This window comes from Centropristis striata, chromosome 21 (genome assembly GCF_030273125.1).
Source record: "Centropristis striata isolate RG_2023a ecotype Rhode Island chromosome 21, C.striata_1.0, whole genome shotgun sequence".
Classification (NCBI taxonomy): domain Eukaryota; kingdom Metazoa; phylum Chordata; class Actinopteri; order Perciformes; family Serranidae; genus Centropristis; species Centropristis striata.
In genome coordinates this window covers 14087016-14106391 of record NC_081537.1, presented here as the reverse complement: position 1 = coordinate 14106391, position 19376 = coordinate 14087016, and the positions used below count along the sequence as shown (strand labels likewise).

At 39.7% G+C, this 19376-nt stretch overlaps 1 protein-coding gene across 1 annotated transcript in view; it reads right to left on the bottom strand.

Moving 5' to 3' along the window:
• LOC131959323 (protocadherin-15-like) overlaps positions 1 to 19376 on the bottom strand; it is a 229577-nt gene that overhangs the window by 186396 nt on the left and 23805 nt on the right. The window contains exon 3 of the mRNA XM_059324483.1: positions 9717 to 9867. Coding sequence (XP_059180466.1) covers positions 9717 to 9849 — 133 coding nt within the window. The 5' untranslated portion in view covers positions 9850 to 9867. The remainder of the gene's footprint in view (positions 1 to 9716; positions 9868 to 19376) is intronic.

Below are 19376 nucleotides of genomic sequence, written 5' to 3'. Positions count from 1 at the left end.
GGACAGAAAGCTTTACTTGTTGCTTAAGTAAAGCTAACTGCTAACTGTTGCTAACTGTAGCTGTGGTCAATTAGCTCACTTAGCACCGCCAGGGCTGGGAGCTTAGAGCACTGGGAAATGTTGGTGTTTACACCCCTAGCACAAGAGCTTTGGACCTGCAGTAGAGTAGAAGTGAACTGCAGGGGTGTTAAATCACAAAAAATACCAAATCTATGTAAGCCTCTTTGGTTTTTGTACAGATTAAACAAATAAGATACGACATTTTAATGACTGAGCTATTTCTATCACACACAAGAAAGTATAGTACAATAATGCAACGTGTAAAACACAGCAATGGCACATAGTGGAGGAATAAAGTGTTTAGGTATAAGCTAGCCAGAAACACATACACATACATAATCAGCAGTACATGCACTCCAACAATAAATTAGTGTCTGCAGAGGTTAATTCCATGGCACAGAATCAGACGACATGGACCATAAGTATTGGCAAGCTGAAGATTCTTTCTTCCCAAATGACAGAGAAGAATACCACAGGCATCGGAGCCATCTCACTGGCCTGCTTCCACTGAAATAATTGACTTGTTTCATCTGGTGATGTTTCAGATTGAGCCTGTGAGAGAGGCAATGTGGAGCCCATTTCACAGGAGAGAAAAAATAGCAGGAGGTCTTCTGAAGATTATAATGTTCTATATTCTTGTCTCTTATCCAGAAGTGAATGGGTTGAATGATGCTGGTAATGTAGTCAAGTAAAGCAAACAAGCTTAAAGCAATAGTTTGACATTTTAGGAAATGATTCACTTTCTTGGTAAGAGTTTAGACAATCGATATTGCTCTCGTGTCTGAACAATAAATCAACCAGTTCTCACTTCCAACTTGTCAGATACTGGCGCTCGGTCAGTGCCCCTTGGCTTCAGATATGGACGCATAAGCCCCTACGGCATAGCCAGACCTATCTCCACAGCACTGTGTCACGGTCTGGCTGCACTCATTACCATTCTGCTGTAGGACAACAAATGCTTTGGCTTGTTCGTACTTCTACTTCAGCGCCTTGGGCTTTCAACTAACTCAGATGTACACCATGCCACGTTATTATTAGACACAAGTGTCGAGACGTCACCATTGCTATTTTAACTGTTGCTATTTTAAGATAACCTGTAAATTAACTTCCATATATATATATATATATATATATATATATATATATACAGATCACCTTTGTAACTGCATCTAGTAGAAAAGTGTGGAAAGAGTTATTTTAAGTAGTTTGTTGCCTAAACTTAACTGTACTGTCCCTGTAAACAAGGAAGTTAATTGTATAAGCCACTGTGCACGTAAAAAGCAGAAACTGACACAGACCTGACTGAATGTGTGGAATAAATATGCAGCCAGAGGAAAACACTTTGTCTAGGTCTATCCAAGGTGGCAAAATCCGCCTACCAACACCACTGAAGGTCAGTGATTAAAATAAAATAATAACCAGTTGCTGCTAACTTTCTAATTTCAGGCTCAACACTTTCTTTGAAATAGTTTCTAAGACTTTTTAATCAGATTTTCAACTGTGCCATATTGTGAAAACGCGCTCATTTGAGTTGAAGTTGTACTTGACTGCATCCTGCTTGTTACCATCTGTTAAATCCTCGCTTGGCTACCTTGCCTGGAGTCTAGACTGTGAATGGGAAAACCCAGTGACGGTGAACTCCAAAATATGCTGGAATAATATGTGAACATATGAGCAAAGGAAGTTATCTCAAGAGACCTTAGTGTTGATCAGATATCTGAAAATATTTCTGTCTTTAAGGGAGAGGGGAGTTTGAAAAAGCTGCTTCCACTGTTGATCGATGGCCACAGGATTTGGATGTGGCACGCTTAAAAAATGGCAAAGTAAACATTTTATGATGAAAGTGTCCACTCTGGGGAGCAATGCTGAAGTAAAATTGATAAAATAACAAGTTGGAAGATGGAAGAGGCTGCCATTCAATATGCTGTTGCATCAAGTGAGATGTAATTAAAAGAAATAATAGAATAACATTAAAAACTACGCAGTGTTTCAGGTGTCCTTTACATATGCACACAATGAAATTAATGAGGATTAATGGCGTCACACTGACCTAATATCATGAACAATATGTGTTGTACAGTATGTGTGGGCGTGTAGCCATTAATAGTGTTCCACGGGGTTTGTAAGTTAATTACGAATCAGGCCTTTTTGATATAACTTAATTATTATGCAAAGAAGCCCTTTGTGATAATTTACTAATTAAAAGCACATTATTAAAACCATGCAAGAAAATAATGTTAAAAAAAGAAGCAACCCTAGTAATTCCTTTCATTCATTCTAACTGATGCCCTTGTGTCCGTTCCGCAACACGGCCCACAATGCATTTCAGCTCACGTTTTTGCAACAGAATTGACTTCTAAAAATATACGATATAACCTTTCAAACAAGAGGATTGAGAGATACGGTGGTAGCAGGTGCAGACAGACAGGAGAAAGGGTGTTTTTTCTCGTGTCATGTCCTTTTTAAGCTTCCATCAGCAGGTACACCAATCTGCAGCTCTCTCTTGGGTCCGATTCCTCTTCGTCTCCCCTCCGCTACCAAACCAGCCAGCCGTTCATCCATCACCCATTCATCTATCCATCCATCCGTCCGTCTTTCCCCCCTCCGATCCGTTCATCCATGGAGGACAGAGGAGGAGCAGAGGGGACAAAATTGGAGAGGTGAGAGGAGACGATTCAAGGAGACAGAGAAGATTGGCAGAGGAGGAGAAAGAAGAGAGGAGAAGGAAGGAGAGGGGTTGTGGAGAGAGGAGTAAAAGAAGAGGATTGTAGAAGAGAGACAGTGTGACCTTGTGTTAGATTGATGTATCTCTGGAGAAAACGGATTGTAGACCTGCTCGCATACACACATAAAGACACACATACACACGCAGGCTCAGTGCTGTAGGGATCACCACTTTGTCACTGTGCTGGCTTATCCATTATCCTGACTCCCTCCCTTTCTCTCTCTGTCTCTGTCTCACGATGTCAGGTCTGTTCCCGGCCAGCGTAGGGTTGAACACAGCTGACAGCGGTAGTGGTGGTAATCAGACGGTAGTTGTTCTGAGGACACATGGTGGAAATACATAAACACCCCTCCGGTAACCCCGAATGCTCTCTGGGAGCCAGAAGCTGCAGGATCCACATTGTTGGCCGCAGCTATAGCCTGGCTTTTTATTCTGTTGGAGGAGAAATGAGGATAAAAAGCTCACATTTAAGGTACTACCTTTATTTTCTTTCTTTCTGAGAAAGAGATGAAAAGATCAATGTCAATGTCATTTCTGTGCTTTAGATGCACCCTGCTGAGTTTGTTGACTACTTGTTGAATTACAAGCAAGGTCTTAAAGACACAGTGAAATGAAAAACACATTTTCCAATTAGGAATCCTTACAATCTGCTACACTAAGGTGCATTTTGACCTCAAGGACACAGGGTATTTACATGTGAACTCCACAGGTGAACTTTAAGTGAAGAGCTGAGGTCAGGATGTATTTAGGATAGCTTAGCATGGCGAATGGAGGCAGGGGGAACAGATACCCTGGCCTCTTTCCAAAGTGGGGAAAGTGCTTGGACACCCAAGAAGATTAGTGTCACCAAATTATTCCTTTTCTGTACCTGAGTTATGGTGTTGAATAATGGCCAGAAAAAGTTGTTTTGCTGAACATTATGTTCTCACATTGAAGGTGATCTTTGACCTTTTGGATATAAAATGTAGTCACTTCATCACTTCATCCTATTAGGAATTTATGTGAAATTTTGTCATAACTAGTGTGTTCTGCAAGGTAATATTGTGTTTGAACTACAAGGACTAATTAATCCGTTCATCCTTGAGTTGAAGGATGTGGCCCTTTCCAAAAGATATTTGGATTCTGGCTTGAACCAACACTTCTAAAGCTCTCTAATGTCTCCTTTGATCAACTCTTACATAAACAGAAATGTCAAAATATTTGTTGTTTTAGGGAGATTCACGTCAGTTATTTCTTTACGAGCAACAGTGAGGCCTTAATACTATGTGCAGCTTCCCAACGTCTCAATAAGGTTGCCACGTTTGTACAGTCTGCACAGAGAACAATACCAATACTGAATGGGCCCTGTGCTAGCTGAAGATGATGCATTGAGGTGCTGGGTCGATGGATAAACTGTTGTTACTGTAATGAAGAAGTGGTTCTAAAGTGCAACTCCCTCCAAAAACCACAAATTGTCATTTTGGCAAGATAAGTCAACTAAATCCAACATGGTCTCACAGAAATCCGTGAAATAGCCACGGATTTCGCTTAACTTAAAATCCGTGGAATAGCCACGGAATCGCTCAAATTTCCGTGAAACTGACACAGATTTCGCAACAATGCAAGTTAATGACAGTCATATTTTTCTGGCGAGATCTTCACCACAAAGTGATTATGTACATTCACTGAGTGAATATTTAGAAAATAAAACATATATTTCTCACTAGAAATGTGATCAAAATCCATTTTCATGCAGAAACAAAGTCAAAATATTAATTTTTTCACTAAAAATGAGAGAACTGTCCGCCATGTTTTTTGTTCTGACCGCCGGAACCTTGAAAGTCACGTGACTTGGAACAAACCAATAGGAAAAAATATCAATGGGATGGCCACGGGATATGACTGTCTTTAACTTGCATTGTAGCGAAATCCGTGTCAGTTTCACGGAAATTTGAGCGATTCCGTGGCTATTTCACGGATTTCTGTGAGACCAGGTTCACTAAATCGGTGGTTTTAGGATTATTTGTTTTTTTTATGCAGAGCAAGGCTGGATAAGTCCTGAGCCTTGCTCTGTATATTATACCAACAAGGGATGAAAGCAAATAAATGTATTCAACACAAAGTTAATGAATTCCTGTAAAATACATTTGTTTAAATGTATAATACCCTGTTCTAATACAGGCCAAGGTTTTTTCAAAGATATATATTGTATATAGTGCTGTTTGTGTGCGTTAAGGGTTTCTTGCGAAGTTCATACATAATTCAATTAATAAGCTGTTTTTAATAAGTAATTTATAGCATTGAAGAGAAAATGAGGGACACTTGAAGGGTGGAGATGAGTAAGTAAAGGCAGCAGAGAGATAGAAAAAAAAGCAAAAAATGTGAAAGGGGAGAAGTTCCTGAAGCAAAGAAAAACCAGTCTGCTTCAGATATGGGGGTAAGAAATGGCAGACAGAAAAAAAAGCAGTGATAGAGACAGAGAAAAAAGAGAAGGGAGGCCGAACTGAGGACAGATGGGAGAGAGACGTTCACTTTGGATAAAACCTCTAACAACAAAGGAAAGCAGTAATAAATATTAAAATCACCTTGAAGACTCCAACTCCACCCACATCCACACGCTGACACTCTCCCACATGCTGACACACGCACAATATATACCATTAATCTGCAGTGCCAGCCCACCACACTGGTACAATTGACATTAGTGGTGTAGCATATTTGTCATGAGCATATATACTGTCCTCCTCCATCACACGGACGTACAAGGGGTGGACACAACATCACAAACACCTGCACAATGTAATATAGTCTATAATATGAGATGGAAATCAATACCTCAATACCATAGCATGTTACTGCATCAGACTCCATTTAATTGCACGTCCACTTTTCAGTTTTTATATAGAGGATGAAAATTATGGAAGTTGAAAAGGTTGTTGCTTTGGCTGCAAAATGTATCCTGGCCAGAAAAACAACCCCAAATACCAACAACAAATGTGTGAAATCATTTTAAAGTACAAATAACTAGCAAATAGTATATAAAACTTTTTTTTTTTTTTTTTTACAAGTTTTTGAACAAGCAGGCCACCCATCAGTAGTGGCCGATGTTTTCTACTCACTATCTTTGAAGAACAGTGCCTAATTGTTATTTTGTATTAATGCTGGATAATAATTTGTTTTCCATGTATTCATGTCACACAAAATATGCATCTAATTCAATTCAGGTTCGAGTCAAATCGTTAAAAAATAATTTCACTCACAAATAAGGGGCTAAAAAATGTCACCACGCCAGGATGGGTGAAGGCAATCGGGTCGGCCGGCCCTGTCAATGAGGTGTCCCTTATTTATTTTTCGGGGAGTTGGCAACCCTAACTGTCCAGGACTAATGTTTTTCATTTGATGAACCCACAGCAACTCCCATATTACAAAAGCCTTGACATAGCGTTGACAACTTACTTTTTTATCAAACCACAAATAAGAAGTAGCTAGCTTGCACACTCCGCTGCCTGTTCGCCTCACTCCCTTGCCGCTAGCAGACTACTTTGCTTGGAGGATAGGGGGCACTACTCCAGAGACGGATGGCAGGCTAGTTTGTCCGTCTCCTGAGCTGCTGCCCACTTTCCTTCAAGCAAAGTAGTGTCCTAGCAACAAGTGATAAAGTGGAAAGAAAGCATGGTGGAATTAGCAAGGTAGCAGGTGACTGGCTAGTTAGCTAGCTTTCTAATCCCGCCACGCCACTGGCTAGCAGGCAGATGTAAGGTGGAGGGACCATTAACCCAAGGGCTGGTCACCAACCTGCTGTTTGACTCATTTGCTGTAACCAGTGTAGCATTAAATCATGACAGAATGAGCAAGCTAGCTAGCTAAGTAGCAGATGACTGGCTAGTCAGCTAGCTTGCTAATTCCACCCTTGCTTTGAAATTGTCAACACCTGGCAAGAGCAACGCTTTCCTAAGCTGTGACAAGAGTGTGTGGATGATTGTTAAATTATACTCATTAATGGCTGGCTCTCCATTCTTCGTAGTACTCCACTGTTGTTTGATTGTTAATGGAAAACTCACCTTAATGAGTCTGTGACTTCTGAGGTCTGTTAATAGGGTAGTTAGCCTGCTACATTCACAGTTAGGTGCTAATATGTGCCCCTGCTGCTCTGACCATTCTGCTGTGTGATTTAAATTGTTATTTCAGTTCTATTCATTTAGTTTCAATGGTGCCCCACAATTTACCTGTTTACCTGTTTTTACCCTCCGTCTTGATGCAGAGTGGGAGTTCTTTCAGAGTGACACTCCGTACTGAAGGGCTTGTGAGGAGGAATTGGTTTGGGAGAGGGTCACAGTCATGCTAGGGACTGTCATTTACATAGAGTCTTTACGCCGGCCTGGCTGAGAAAGTCACGGTGAGAGAGGAGCTATCTGGTGAAATCTGTTTGATATGGCATTGTACCCCTGTCTCTTTTTTAGCAGGGGCTCTTATCATTTACCACACTGCAGCTGTGCCACATAATCACAGGCATGTTATCTCACACGCAAACCAGCACACAGTCTCATTGTCACACAGGAACTCGCATAGACAATCAGACAGGTGCAAAGGAAAACATCCACAGCAGCATGAACACATAGACACACACACATCATCACACTGAATATACAATAACTCAAGCATAACTCTTTTCATGCCTTCTGTTTTGTCTTGTTCATATTCGCAGATAAGTCACATTCAATTAAAACAACCAGTGAAGCACCGCCTACACACCGTAGGCTTCAAATGAATAATAATCAGAGTCAAGTCAAGTACAGGAAAAGCAGAGGGGTTGCATTTCAGTCCACTGCTTTCAGGGCGAGTAATATTTAGTCATGTTAAGTTTGAATCCAGCAACAATAGCTTGAGTAAGCTATGTGTGTTTTAAAAGTCAAAGTGGCTTCAGTCAGAAGCATCAAAGCATTATGAGCTTAATTAGTTAGAAGTAGTGACAGTTTTTACCCTGGAAAAACAAACAGGAATAAAGAGTTTAGAGCTGTTGAACGCTCAGCCCAAAAGCCTGATTTGACACATTGTGTGGTCTCTCACCCTCATTAAAAATACACTCTTGTCACTCGGTACACTAAAAATGAGTAAATATAGTCTCTTACTGTACCTTGGGACCCAGGCTAATTAAAACATACCACAACTCTTGTCACAAGGGGGTCCAAACAGCTAAAATCAACCACTCATCCTGGGACTCGAGCTCATTAAAAACACACTCATGTCATGAGGGGACTCAAACTGAGTTACATATTGTCTGTCAACCCAGAAAACCAAGGCTCATTAAAACATACTATTCTTGTTATGTACAGATCCGGCAGAATAAGACCTGCAATCCTGTTTTGGATACCTTGTTTAGGAAACACAGTTTTACAGGTGTAATTGAATGCGGGTGGACATATGTGATGAAGAAAAAAAAAGGAGAGACCGATGGGTCCAGGGAGATCTAAATTGAAGAGTTGAATATTTCATAAAAGACTACATGTACACACTTGATCTACACAACTCCCATTCTACCTCGCTGGAGAAATGTATACACTCACCTTTGGCTGCAGAACCCTGTCAGCTAAATGCCAACCAGATAAATCACAAGGACTAAGAGTTAAATGGAATATTAATATTCTGACAAATCGAGCAGAAAGTCAAGAGAGTATTAAGCTGAGCTCTCCCATCGGTGATGACTTCATTCCTGCCTTACCTTGCTTCAGTTCAGGGTTTCATGCATGTTTTCTCAACATTAAAGTATCCCAGGCATACTTTTTCATTAAGCATTTCTATTTTCAAATGGATTTCAAATTATTCTTCCTTTCATTCATCTTATTTATTTTTTTATGTGTTTTTCTTAATGGAAGATGGTTCATTTAACTAAAAGGATTTCGTTTTTATGATGACAAGACATCAATTCCAATGGCATTGAAACGCTTCTTTCCTTAAAGTGATTTACCAAAACTGATGAAAAAAGGATTATATCTTTTAAATAATTTAGGTGAAAGGACTGAATGTTGATCTTGACATTCTCACTTATAATATGACTAAAACTACAAAAACTAGAGTGAGAGAACTGTTTTTGGTCCTTCAATGACCTTCAGGAGAGTAAAATTATCCTACTTTCTGGAAAACATATTATGAATTCCCAATGAAAAATGTGTGTTGTGTCCAAGTTGAATAAAGAATCACACGAAAATACAAATGCAATCAAGGCTAAGTTCAGGACACCTTTGTTGATAATATAATGCATTCTGCAGATAATTTAATGGATATTTATGCATGTAATGTCCTGAAGATTGAAAAGGCACCAATCAGCAGAGGAAATAAATAGACATTTTTAAAAAGCATTCATGTTCTGGGTGAATTGAATATACTATCACTCTGTTGTTAAAATTGCATTACATTTAGTGAAGAGCGCACTATGACTTGGTTAGGACTCGAATGTCAAAGTTTAGGACTTGGGACTTGTCTCCGGACTTGAGTGCAAAAATTTAAGACTTACTTTGACATGAAAAACAATGACCTGGTGCCATTTAACTGACTGTAACTTTTTATAATTTAAGTGTTGCCCAGGCAGAACATATTTATGGTATACAGGGAAAGACTGCAGACTGCAGTGAATGATAAAATAAAAGGTAAAACTGAAAAAAATATTTAACAAGCTTTGACAAATTGTATTGTAAACAACGCATTATTTATCTTCAATAGTCAAAGGATCAATAAAGGATCAAGAAAATACTGTGGCACACAGCAGCTCACAGAGATGTGCTCATTCCCCAAGATAAGCCTGAAGTCAGAAAAGCCATGTGCACAATCGTGATATTAAATCCCCACTGAGCGGCCTTAATTCAACTCTCAATTATAAAAGGGAGAGAAAAGATGAAGACAAAGACAGAGTGACTGAGTGAAAAGAGAGATGGGTGAGGAGTGGGAGTGCTTTTACCTTCTGTGTCTTGGCCGAGACAGGTTGTTAACAGCAGCAGATAAAGGACTCCTGTTGCCATTATGCTCGGCCATTTGACCCGGCCCCATGACAGTGGCCCCATTAAGTGCGTTCTAACCATCTTCACCACCATGCTTCACCAAGCATCCAGCTGCAGAGAGGGGAGGAGAGCACATAAACACAGGTCAGTTGCAATCACTAAGCTGAGCAGTATGCAACATCGGAAGCAGTCATTTTCAAGTACACAGCGCTGTGGAAGCATACATTAACATACCCAAAAGATGACATCTGCCACTGAAAGAAAGAGCAGCAGTAAAACAGAGTTTGATGTAGCATAACTGTATGTTCCCGGCCAATCTCCAACAGAAGTTATGAATGAAAATACGCTTTCTATATTGATGGTACACTCCATTACATCTCCAAGGTGAGATGCTTTCACAATCTAAAGCTCAGATGGCATTCAATATTCATTTTGTTGCTGCACTTGCAGTCACCAATCTGAAATCTTTGATCAATCTTTGAGCTCGTTCATCAAAGTAAATGATCGTTTCATAGGGACTGCCGGCACAATGGGAAATATAGAAACCTGTGGATGATGATAGAGAAGGAAATATTTTGTGCAAAGTGAAATGCCAACAGTGGCAACAACATCTCAGATCTTGCAGCGGAAGATTTGACACAGTTGATAATACATTAGATGTTTTGAAGGATGCTATGCAGAGGAGAGAGTGAGAGAAATACATAAAGCTGCTATGAGTGTGTGTGTGTGTGTGTATGTGTGTGTGTGTGTGTGTGTGTGTGTGTGTGTGTGAATTTGTGTGCGCTTAGGTTGAGAGTAATTACATTTTATAGGGAGAGCATGCACAGCTGAAGGGAAAATAGAAGGTTTCTTTGAAGTTCTCAGTCAAAGACACATTTGGGTTCTGTTTGAGTCTGTATGGGAATGTGCCTATAAATTGGTCTATGTGGTAATGTAGTTCGAACCCAGCATCAATACTGCCCACTTACTCGCAAAAATATTTAGAGTTAGATGACCTGCAAGAGAGGATAAATCTTCTAGGTAGGTGATTATGTCTGTGGTAGGTTGTAAACCAATGTCTTCGCAGCCAGTCTTGAATTTTGGTTACAAATAAACTTCTTTATTCTCCATCTCTCCTGCTACATGAATGGTACACTATGTTCACTGTGTATACACAATTTAATTACAACCCATATTTACATTTATTATTGGGCGGCAACCTCTAGTGGCACAGGACTTTGATCAACGAGACCGCTCCTTGTGTCCCCTCTACAATCAAAAGTCTGTGTTACGTTTTTTGACTTAACGTAACATTGCAACTAATTTAACTGCATCATGTTTTACATCACGTGGCTATCAACATTATACCATAGGGAAGTGAAGTAATGTAAACAAATGTACTTAACCCAAACCATGAGCTTTTCCTAACCCTAACCAAGTAGTTTTCAATTAATTTTTGAAATGGTAAATGGACTGCACTTATATAGCGTTTTTATCCAAAGCGCTTTACACTACAGACTGCGCTCATTCACCCATTCACACACACATTCATACTGGTGGCCGAGGCTACCAGGGCACACTGGTGCCACCTGCCACCATTGGGAATTAATTCACACACTGATGAACGCAGCATCGGGAGCCATTTGGGGTTCAGTATCTTGCTCAAGGACACTTCGACATGTAGGCTGCCATGGTCAGGGATCGAACCACCAACCGTCCAATCAGTAGGTGACCACTCTACCAACTGAGCCACAGCCGCCACAGGTACTATATTTTTTACTTATAGTACCTTTCTTTAGCCTAACACTAATATGTATATATGCAGCAATTATGTATTATGTGGGCGGAGCCTAACTGGTGTCAGAAAGTGACAGTTGGCTACTGGTCCCAGTGATGCAAGCATCAAAATAATATGAATTGTGCGGAGGTTTTTCCCGATTATTTCCATGGTTTGTCAGCAAAAGAAGGATTATTTTACAAGAGTATGCTAACCCTGACCAATGCTGAGATTTCCTGACCCTTATTCACTGTTTTTTTTTTATTTATTTTTTTACTATTTCTGTTCTGACATCCAACTGCCCAGCAAGACATCGGTACTCCCTGAAACTCTTCTTCTCGTTTCTCTCTATTTTATTATTGTTTGCATAGATCAGAATTGTTTTCCTCTGAGTTTCTGCCACCAGTATGCATATGCTGCCAGTGACATATCCGTACTTCAAACTGGTCGATATAGTTTTTTGTAGCATGATAATTATGTCTGTAGCCAGTATGTAGATTCACAAGAATCAAGGTCAACTGGAGACAGTATTGTTAACCAACTCAATTAAGTTTTAGCATTAGCATTAGCTTGTGCTAGCTATGAAAAGCTGATTAATTCCGCAAACAACATTCTATACTTCAGTTAGGAATGAGTCATCTGTTTACTTCTGTGGGAAACTAGAGGACAATTGTTTCTAAAATCACCGTGGCCATTACACACAGTAAGTGAAACACCCAGCATGGTCCTGCAGTTGACTCAAAGCATTTCCAGGTTCTAACTATTGGCCAGCTTGGGCCACTGTGTGCAGAGTTTGTGTGTTTTCCTTGCAGTAGTGTGTGTTTTCTCCTGCTAGTTGAGGTTAATTGTTGACTATAAATTGCACTAAGTGTTACTGAGGGGCACAGGATTTGGGGAAATGGTGCGTTACAAGCATCCACGCTGGAATATTTTATGTCTTTAAAGTTATAAAAATTCTTCTTCCATTCATAGTATGATTGATCTGATAAACCTAATTAGTCATGATATAGTGCTATGGTGTGTAAACACAGCTTGTTTCAGTCAGAGAATGTTCTTTATGCTACAGAAAGAGATTAAACTGAATGGGGCCTTATCTGAGGCTGAACTCAGCTGCTCTTATTCAGTAACAACATTAACTGCTCCCCGTCACGCAAAATCTGCCGCCTGTTTAATTAGAGCTGATTTATGAAGTTCCCGTGGCAGAGATTACTGTGACAGAGTCAGATTACTATCGCCCTGCCCTCTGAATGGAGATGGAGTCGGCTGACAACGAAAATGTAATTGTGATATTCTACCAAACCCCAGAGGTGAAATCCAACAGTCACGGGGGCTTCGGGGCAGCTTCATTTAAAGGACACACTTTGGACTCACAACGCCCCAATACCGCTCTTAACCAACCTTAATTGAGTTAAACATATTAAACTACGGCGCTTCAATCTATGCATAATGGCGTGCAGGTGGAGTGCGCGTGATCAAGATGCAGCAGTGGCGGAGAAAGCCCTGCAGAGGAGACTGATAACACCTATGACATTGTTCACATATTCTGTCTCAACGCGGAAGCAGATGGTATCTTTTTTTCTGTGGTACTGACTTTTATGAATCATCAGGGATGCCCAATGTTTATGAATTCAAAACCTCACTGTGTCCCTTATGCTAGGCCTCTTGATGAGTTTTATAAATAATTCTAGTAGTTTTTTAATAAGTCTGAGTCTCCAGGCGACTAATCTCTGCATGGAACCCTTGGTAGTCATATTGGGATATTGGCGAGAAACTGATGGACATGCAAGGATGCATCAGGGACATTTGTGCCGGCTTGAATTCAAAATTACATTAGGAGCACAAAAACAGAGTTACTATCTGTCGAACTTTATGAAACAAGTAGCAATGTTGCAGTGCCAGGAATCTTTTTTTAAATTTGTCAAAATGATGGATGACTTTTAGTCAGATTTTTTAATTAATGCGATCTTGCATGCGCGTGCATGCAAGAAAAATATGAACCCTGTTGCAAAAGTACTCATCATGGAATCATCTAAATTGAATATCTCCAATGTTGCATGTCAAACTTGACCTTGTCAAACATTACTTGCTGAATTTTCCAAATCCCATAATGTAATTCAAATAAAAAATGTTTTAGTTATTAGTTTTTAGAGCCCATCATGAAAAAAAAACTATTTTTAGTTAAAAAGGTGTGAAATAAAATCTTGTTCAGTGTTGCAGAATGCTTCTACATGATTAAGCCCTAATTATGGTGAAAAAAATACTTTTAATTGCACATACAGAAACCTGCAACATCTTAATTTCACACCTAGACCCAAACATTTATTTTTTATTTACTGAACTTGACAAAACAATGACAGAAAAAACAAATCTGAAATAGACTTTTGATGCAATAACCTATTCTCAGAGGAGCCCAGTAGCTTATTCTCACAAGCTAACACAAACCCAGATTGATTTTTGACAGTGATGAATATGAAAAGAGTTGGTGCGCTCCTATCAGACATCCAAATTTAACTTTTATTCAAAAGGTCACACATTTTATTTTAGACTACTGCAACTTTATTACAAAACAACACTGCAGGCTCATTGTGAATGAGTAAACAAAGAAACTGAAATTCCAGCACTCTCTGGCCAAATAAGTAGTCCTCTAAAGTAGACTATCTAAGTCCAGACCTAATATGACTGCAAACATGAAGAAAGCACAACAGGAAGCTTGGCTTAATACATGATCTACTGCACAGATTGGACTTTGCTGCTACTTTTTTGTCTATTTTTATTATACACTCATAAACAATGTGACCCCAGGTAACTGATTTTACCTTATTAAATCTACACCCACCACAAAGGAGGAGACGGAGATGCAGAGAAGCAGAGAAGTCTGGTTATTATATTATTATATTAGAATTATGAAGCTGGAGAAAATTGAGGGGTTGAAAATAGAGCTAAAACTCATTATCAGGTGATGTTCTGATAGCGCTGTTAGGGTGTCCTAAATATTGTGTACATTTCTACTTCTGCTATGAGGAAAGTAAACTTTATGTTTATTGACAGAAATGTAATTTGCAAGTTTAACCCCTCAGTAGAGGAAACATTGGTAACATTGAAACTTCCACTGACGGCATTAAAAACATCTTGTATAGCACTGTTTTGCTCGCAGCAAACTTAAACTTAACATAATTATGTTTTGAGGCAAACTTTGTTTCGTTTATCTTGTTCTGTTCATCTGTAACTGATTGTGCTTGCTGCTTATCTTTACAAGGGCTCTCATGTAAAACAGTATTTTAATGGTTCAATGAAGAGTTTTAAAAAGTGCTCTATCAGTATTAATCACATTGTAAGCATTTGAATGTACTGAGAGCAACAAAGTCCGCAAAGACAGGAAGTAAGGTTGAATGCACAGGTCAAATAAAACACAGGACTTATTTAAACATGTATTTAACATTTTAACCCAAACTATGATCTTTTCCTAAAAATAACCAATTAGTTGTGTTTTACAGTATTAACCATGTGCTAAAAACTACCATTGTTTCACCAGGTTAAGTAAAAAAAATGACATGTTGGATTTAACTAGTGCTTAACCGGTCAATAGACCATACATGATATACATAAATAAAACATTTCTTCTTTTAAAGAGAATGTGCTGAATACATTTCACAGCAGCAGTGAATTAAAACATTACGGAAAATTAATTATGGAAAAGGATTAATGCAAATTAAAGGATTTGGAAAAGAATTTGAGAACAAAAACAGCTCCAAAATATCAATGCAAAATTTCTTCATCAGTCCCCAGTTGTTTTGAACTGGTCCCAATCAGAACAAGTTTTTCGACCCTAATTGTGAAACTGAGTGTCGCTGGCTTATGTTTAATTCCCTGGTAAAGTTCACAAAGCACTGTGGCACACAATAGTAGGCCATGCTGTAAGCGTCAGTAACCAGGCTGAAGTGTATTAGGGCTGAAGGCGCTTCTCCTCTGGTGGAACTTCAAAAAGTTTCATTCCTCCAGAGAGGAGAGGAAATACACTCGACAGAGAGAGAGAGAGAGAGAGACAGAGAGACGCTCACACAAAGGAAATGAGGAGGAGAGAATAAGAGAAACATGGAGATGCAGTGGAAACAGAGAAAGAGAGAGAGAACAGAGAACAAGAGGAGACGGGGCAGGAGGTAAAAAGGAAGAGAGAGAGAACAAGAGATTATGTTAGAAAAGAGGAAGAGAGGAAGAGAAACCATAGAGTGAGACTTTGTCCCAGACGGTCTCAGACAGACAGAAAGACAAAGAAAGAAAAGGAATGAGACAGAGATTGTGACCTGCACTTTAAAGGCCACTGGTTTCATTGAACATCATCAACCTCTCATTGATGTATAGTGATCGTAGGGTGGGGGAGAAAATGAGAAGAGGGCATAGCTGTGTGAGAATAGGATGGAGAGCAGGATAAGAGAGAAACAATGGCAATCTGAGGAAGGGAAAGAGATTGAAAAGAGAAGGGCACTAGACAAAAAACAAAGAAATGAAAAGAGAAAGTTTGCAAAGGAGAGGAACAAAACTTTGACCTTAAAAGAGAGGAGATAGAATGTGTGTCTGTGTGTGATAAAAATAGTGAAACGAAGAAGCTAAGTAACAAAATGGAGACTTAACCCAAAACAATAAGAGAAAGTGAGAGATGTTGACATGCTGTTCACTTCCTCGCTGTTTGTGATCAGCTTCCTGTCATTGCATGTGACTGATAAGACCTTGTTACTGTAACTCTAACTGACTGTTTATGCATGTGTGCAGGAAAAGACAACAAATGAAAATATTTCCCTTGTACTGTCATAGCCGACATCTGTCTATTTCTTATTCTGTCAGTCTGTCTGTTTGCCTGTTTGTGTTGTGTTTGTGTCTGTCTTTCTGTCAGCCTGTTTGTCAGTGTCTGTCTGCTCGGCAGAAAGGCATCTTTCACAGCTTCACTGCTGCCAAAACAAGACTAGAAATTTCTGCATTTTCTTTTTTTTTTTCATTTCAGGCAGATGGCTGCCAGCCTTATGCAGACTGACTTACTATGTGTGGTTTATTGTTTGCTCGAGGGTGTTTTGTGAGGACACAGCAAGTGAACTGTGACTCTCATGTTGCAGGGCGGTCTGTGAATGAGCCGTGTTGCTGTACAGGTCGAACTCAGACGCAAAAACAGCAGGACAACAACACATTCTTTTATGTTTAAGGATGGGGCCAGAGGGGAATCTGGAATCGGACTGCGCCCCCCTGGTGACCCCCCTACCAGAATGTGAAGGTATTTGTAATTGGCTTGTAAGTATCTGGGATGAATAATTGAACAGGCGAAATGTTCTCTCAGGGCCAGAGCCCCTCTATGGTGACATTTCTTGTTGGGAGATGTGACAAAATTACCTAAAAAATGCACAAAACAACCACAAAGGGATGCAGAACAACCACAAAAAACATAAAATGACTACAAACGAATGCAAAACAACCACAAAGGGACAATAAATTACCACAAAGAGATGCAAAACAACCACACAGAGACACAAAATTACCACTGACATTTAAATCACCCACAAAGAAACAAAAAATGACCACAAACAGATGAAAAGCCACAATAAAAAGACACAAAATGACCACAACCAGATGCAAAACAACCACACAGAGACACAAAAAATGCCTACAACCAGATGCAAAACAACCACAAAGAGAGACACAATGACCACAAACTGATGCAAAACAACCACAAAGAGACACACAATTACCACAAACAGATTCAAAACAACCACAAAGAGACACAAAATGACCACAAACCGAAGCAAAACAACCACAAAGAGACACAAAATGACCACAAACTGATGCAAAACAACCACAAAGACACACAACATGACCAAAACCTGCAAATAGATGCAAAACAGAGGCTGGGAAACTCAAAATAACCACAAAGAAACATGCAAAAAGAAATACAAAATGGCCACAAAGAGATGGAAATATGCCACAAAGAGAAAGAAAATGAATACAAACAGATGCAGAACAACCACAATGAGACACAAAATGACCGCAAAGACACAGAAAGATTCAAAATGATTAAAATCTACCATAGGGCTACGTCACTTATAGTTGTTGAGCATCTCTTTCAGGCTTGGGGTCTTGCTAATATTTAGGATGTCTGCATTCAGGGGCTTGTTATGTGGCTTGTTTGAAGTTACAAATAGCAGCTATTGAGTGATACTTCGTTTCATGAAATAATATTTGAAGCAATTTGAAAAAATTGAAATTTGAAAGTGCCCCTCCATTCAAATGTTTCTGAACCACCACTACTTATATTCCAGTTCTCTTTGACTCTAATTTTTTCTTTTTTTTGTGAAAGTGATAATACAAGCTGAGCAGGCTTTGAAACACAGGACAAGGCAGCGGATGCCAGGAGTTTGTCAAGTACAAGTAGACAAGTGTCAAGCTAAACATCTTAAATCAGTTTTGTGTGCTTTAATGTGATAAACAGCTTTCATAACACTGTCAGAATGAAGCAGATGATGCATGTAGGTTAGAGCAAACAGTATTTGCAAATGCATGTGCCACTGCATAACTGTATTTGAACTCATTTCATTAAATTCGGTTCAATTTTCTTTATAAACGGACAGTAAGTCAGTTTGAAGAGGGTCGTAACATTCTCTATCCATCCCAGGTAGCAGTAGAGCACACACACATACACACACAGTGGTGTTGACCAGGCTGTCCAATAAGCTAATGGTGGGGCACTTTGCTGGTCTTGTTCTGCCAATCTCACAGAGACAGTCAGCACCTGTGAGTGTGAAGAGGCAGCATCTAAAACACCACAATTTCCCTGATTGCACACAAGCACCGAACAGAGAAAAACAGAGAGAGAGAAAGAAAGACAGTAAGTGAGAGATCGGAAGTGAGCATAAATTATAAAAGAGTTTTTTAAAGCCTCAGGTCTTAATGCTTGCTCAAGTTGTGGATTTCAGAAGACTGCAAATTCTTCAGTGAGAGAAGAAGTGGTGGAGACAAAGCAAAGCAGGTCTGCAGGAGACAATTTCCTTCTACATAAAGAGTAGAGATTTATAAGGAGTAACAGAATATTAAAGCCAGACGGCCCACTGAGCTGACCTCTCACCCTGCCCCTCCAACACAAACACTTGGTACCACAAACAGAGATTGAGAAATTCCCCGCACAACAAACTGGAATGAATTCAAAGTTATACAACTTAGTGCTGATGTTTGAAGTTGTGTAAGCTGACCTGATGGTTCAAATGCCCCCTGGTAAGAAAGATTATTCTGCCAAGAATGGAAGTTGGAAATGCAGTCAAACGAACCCTGTTTGGTCACTGTTCCACATGCTATCTGACGACCACAAACCATTGCTTAAAGTAGGAAAGCATAAGAAATAAAAACATCAACAACTAGTAGGGCACTTAGAGGGGGCAGCTCTCAGCCAAGGCCGAATGCCCTTTCTCCAATATTAACTAAAGTGAAATAGAATTTGTGTATCTGCCCTGGGATTTGGACCCGCTCCAAAATAACGTGTTCTTCCTTGGCCCTTGCTTCACCCTTTTACCACATTTCATAAAATTTGGGCCAGTGTTTTACCGTAATTCTTGCTGACAAACAGACAGACCTGGAAACTTTACCCTCTTGGCGAGACTGGTCCCCCCTCAAAAACCCCAAAGGTCGTTTCTACAGCCAGCAAAATAAAACCCATATTTACACTTTTGACTGTCCTTCACCAAGTCTAGTTGCCGTAATATTATTGAATGACTGGGATGTGGAATTTAAATGGCGGAATTCACTATCGGGCAGGATTGAGGGGTGGTGGATGGGTGAACTTACTCTGAACTTTCACCATGGAGAACTTGGTTCGTATCCCATGTCAAAACAA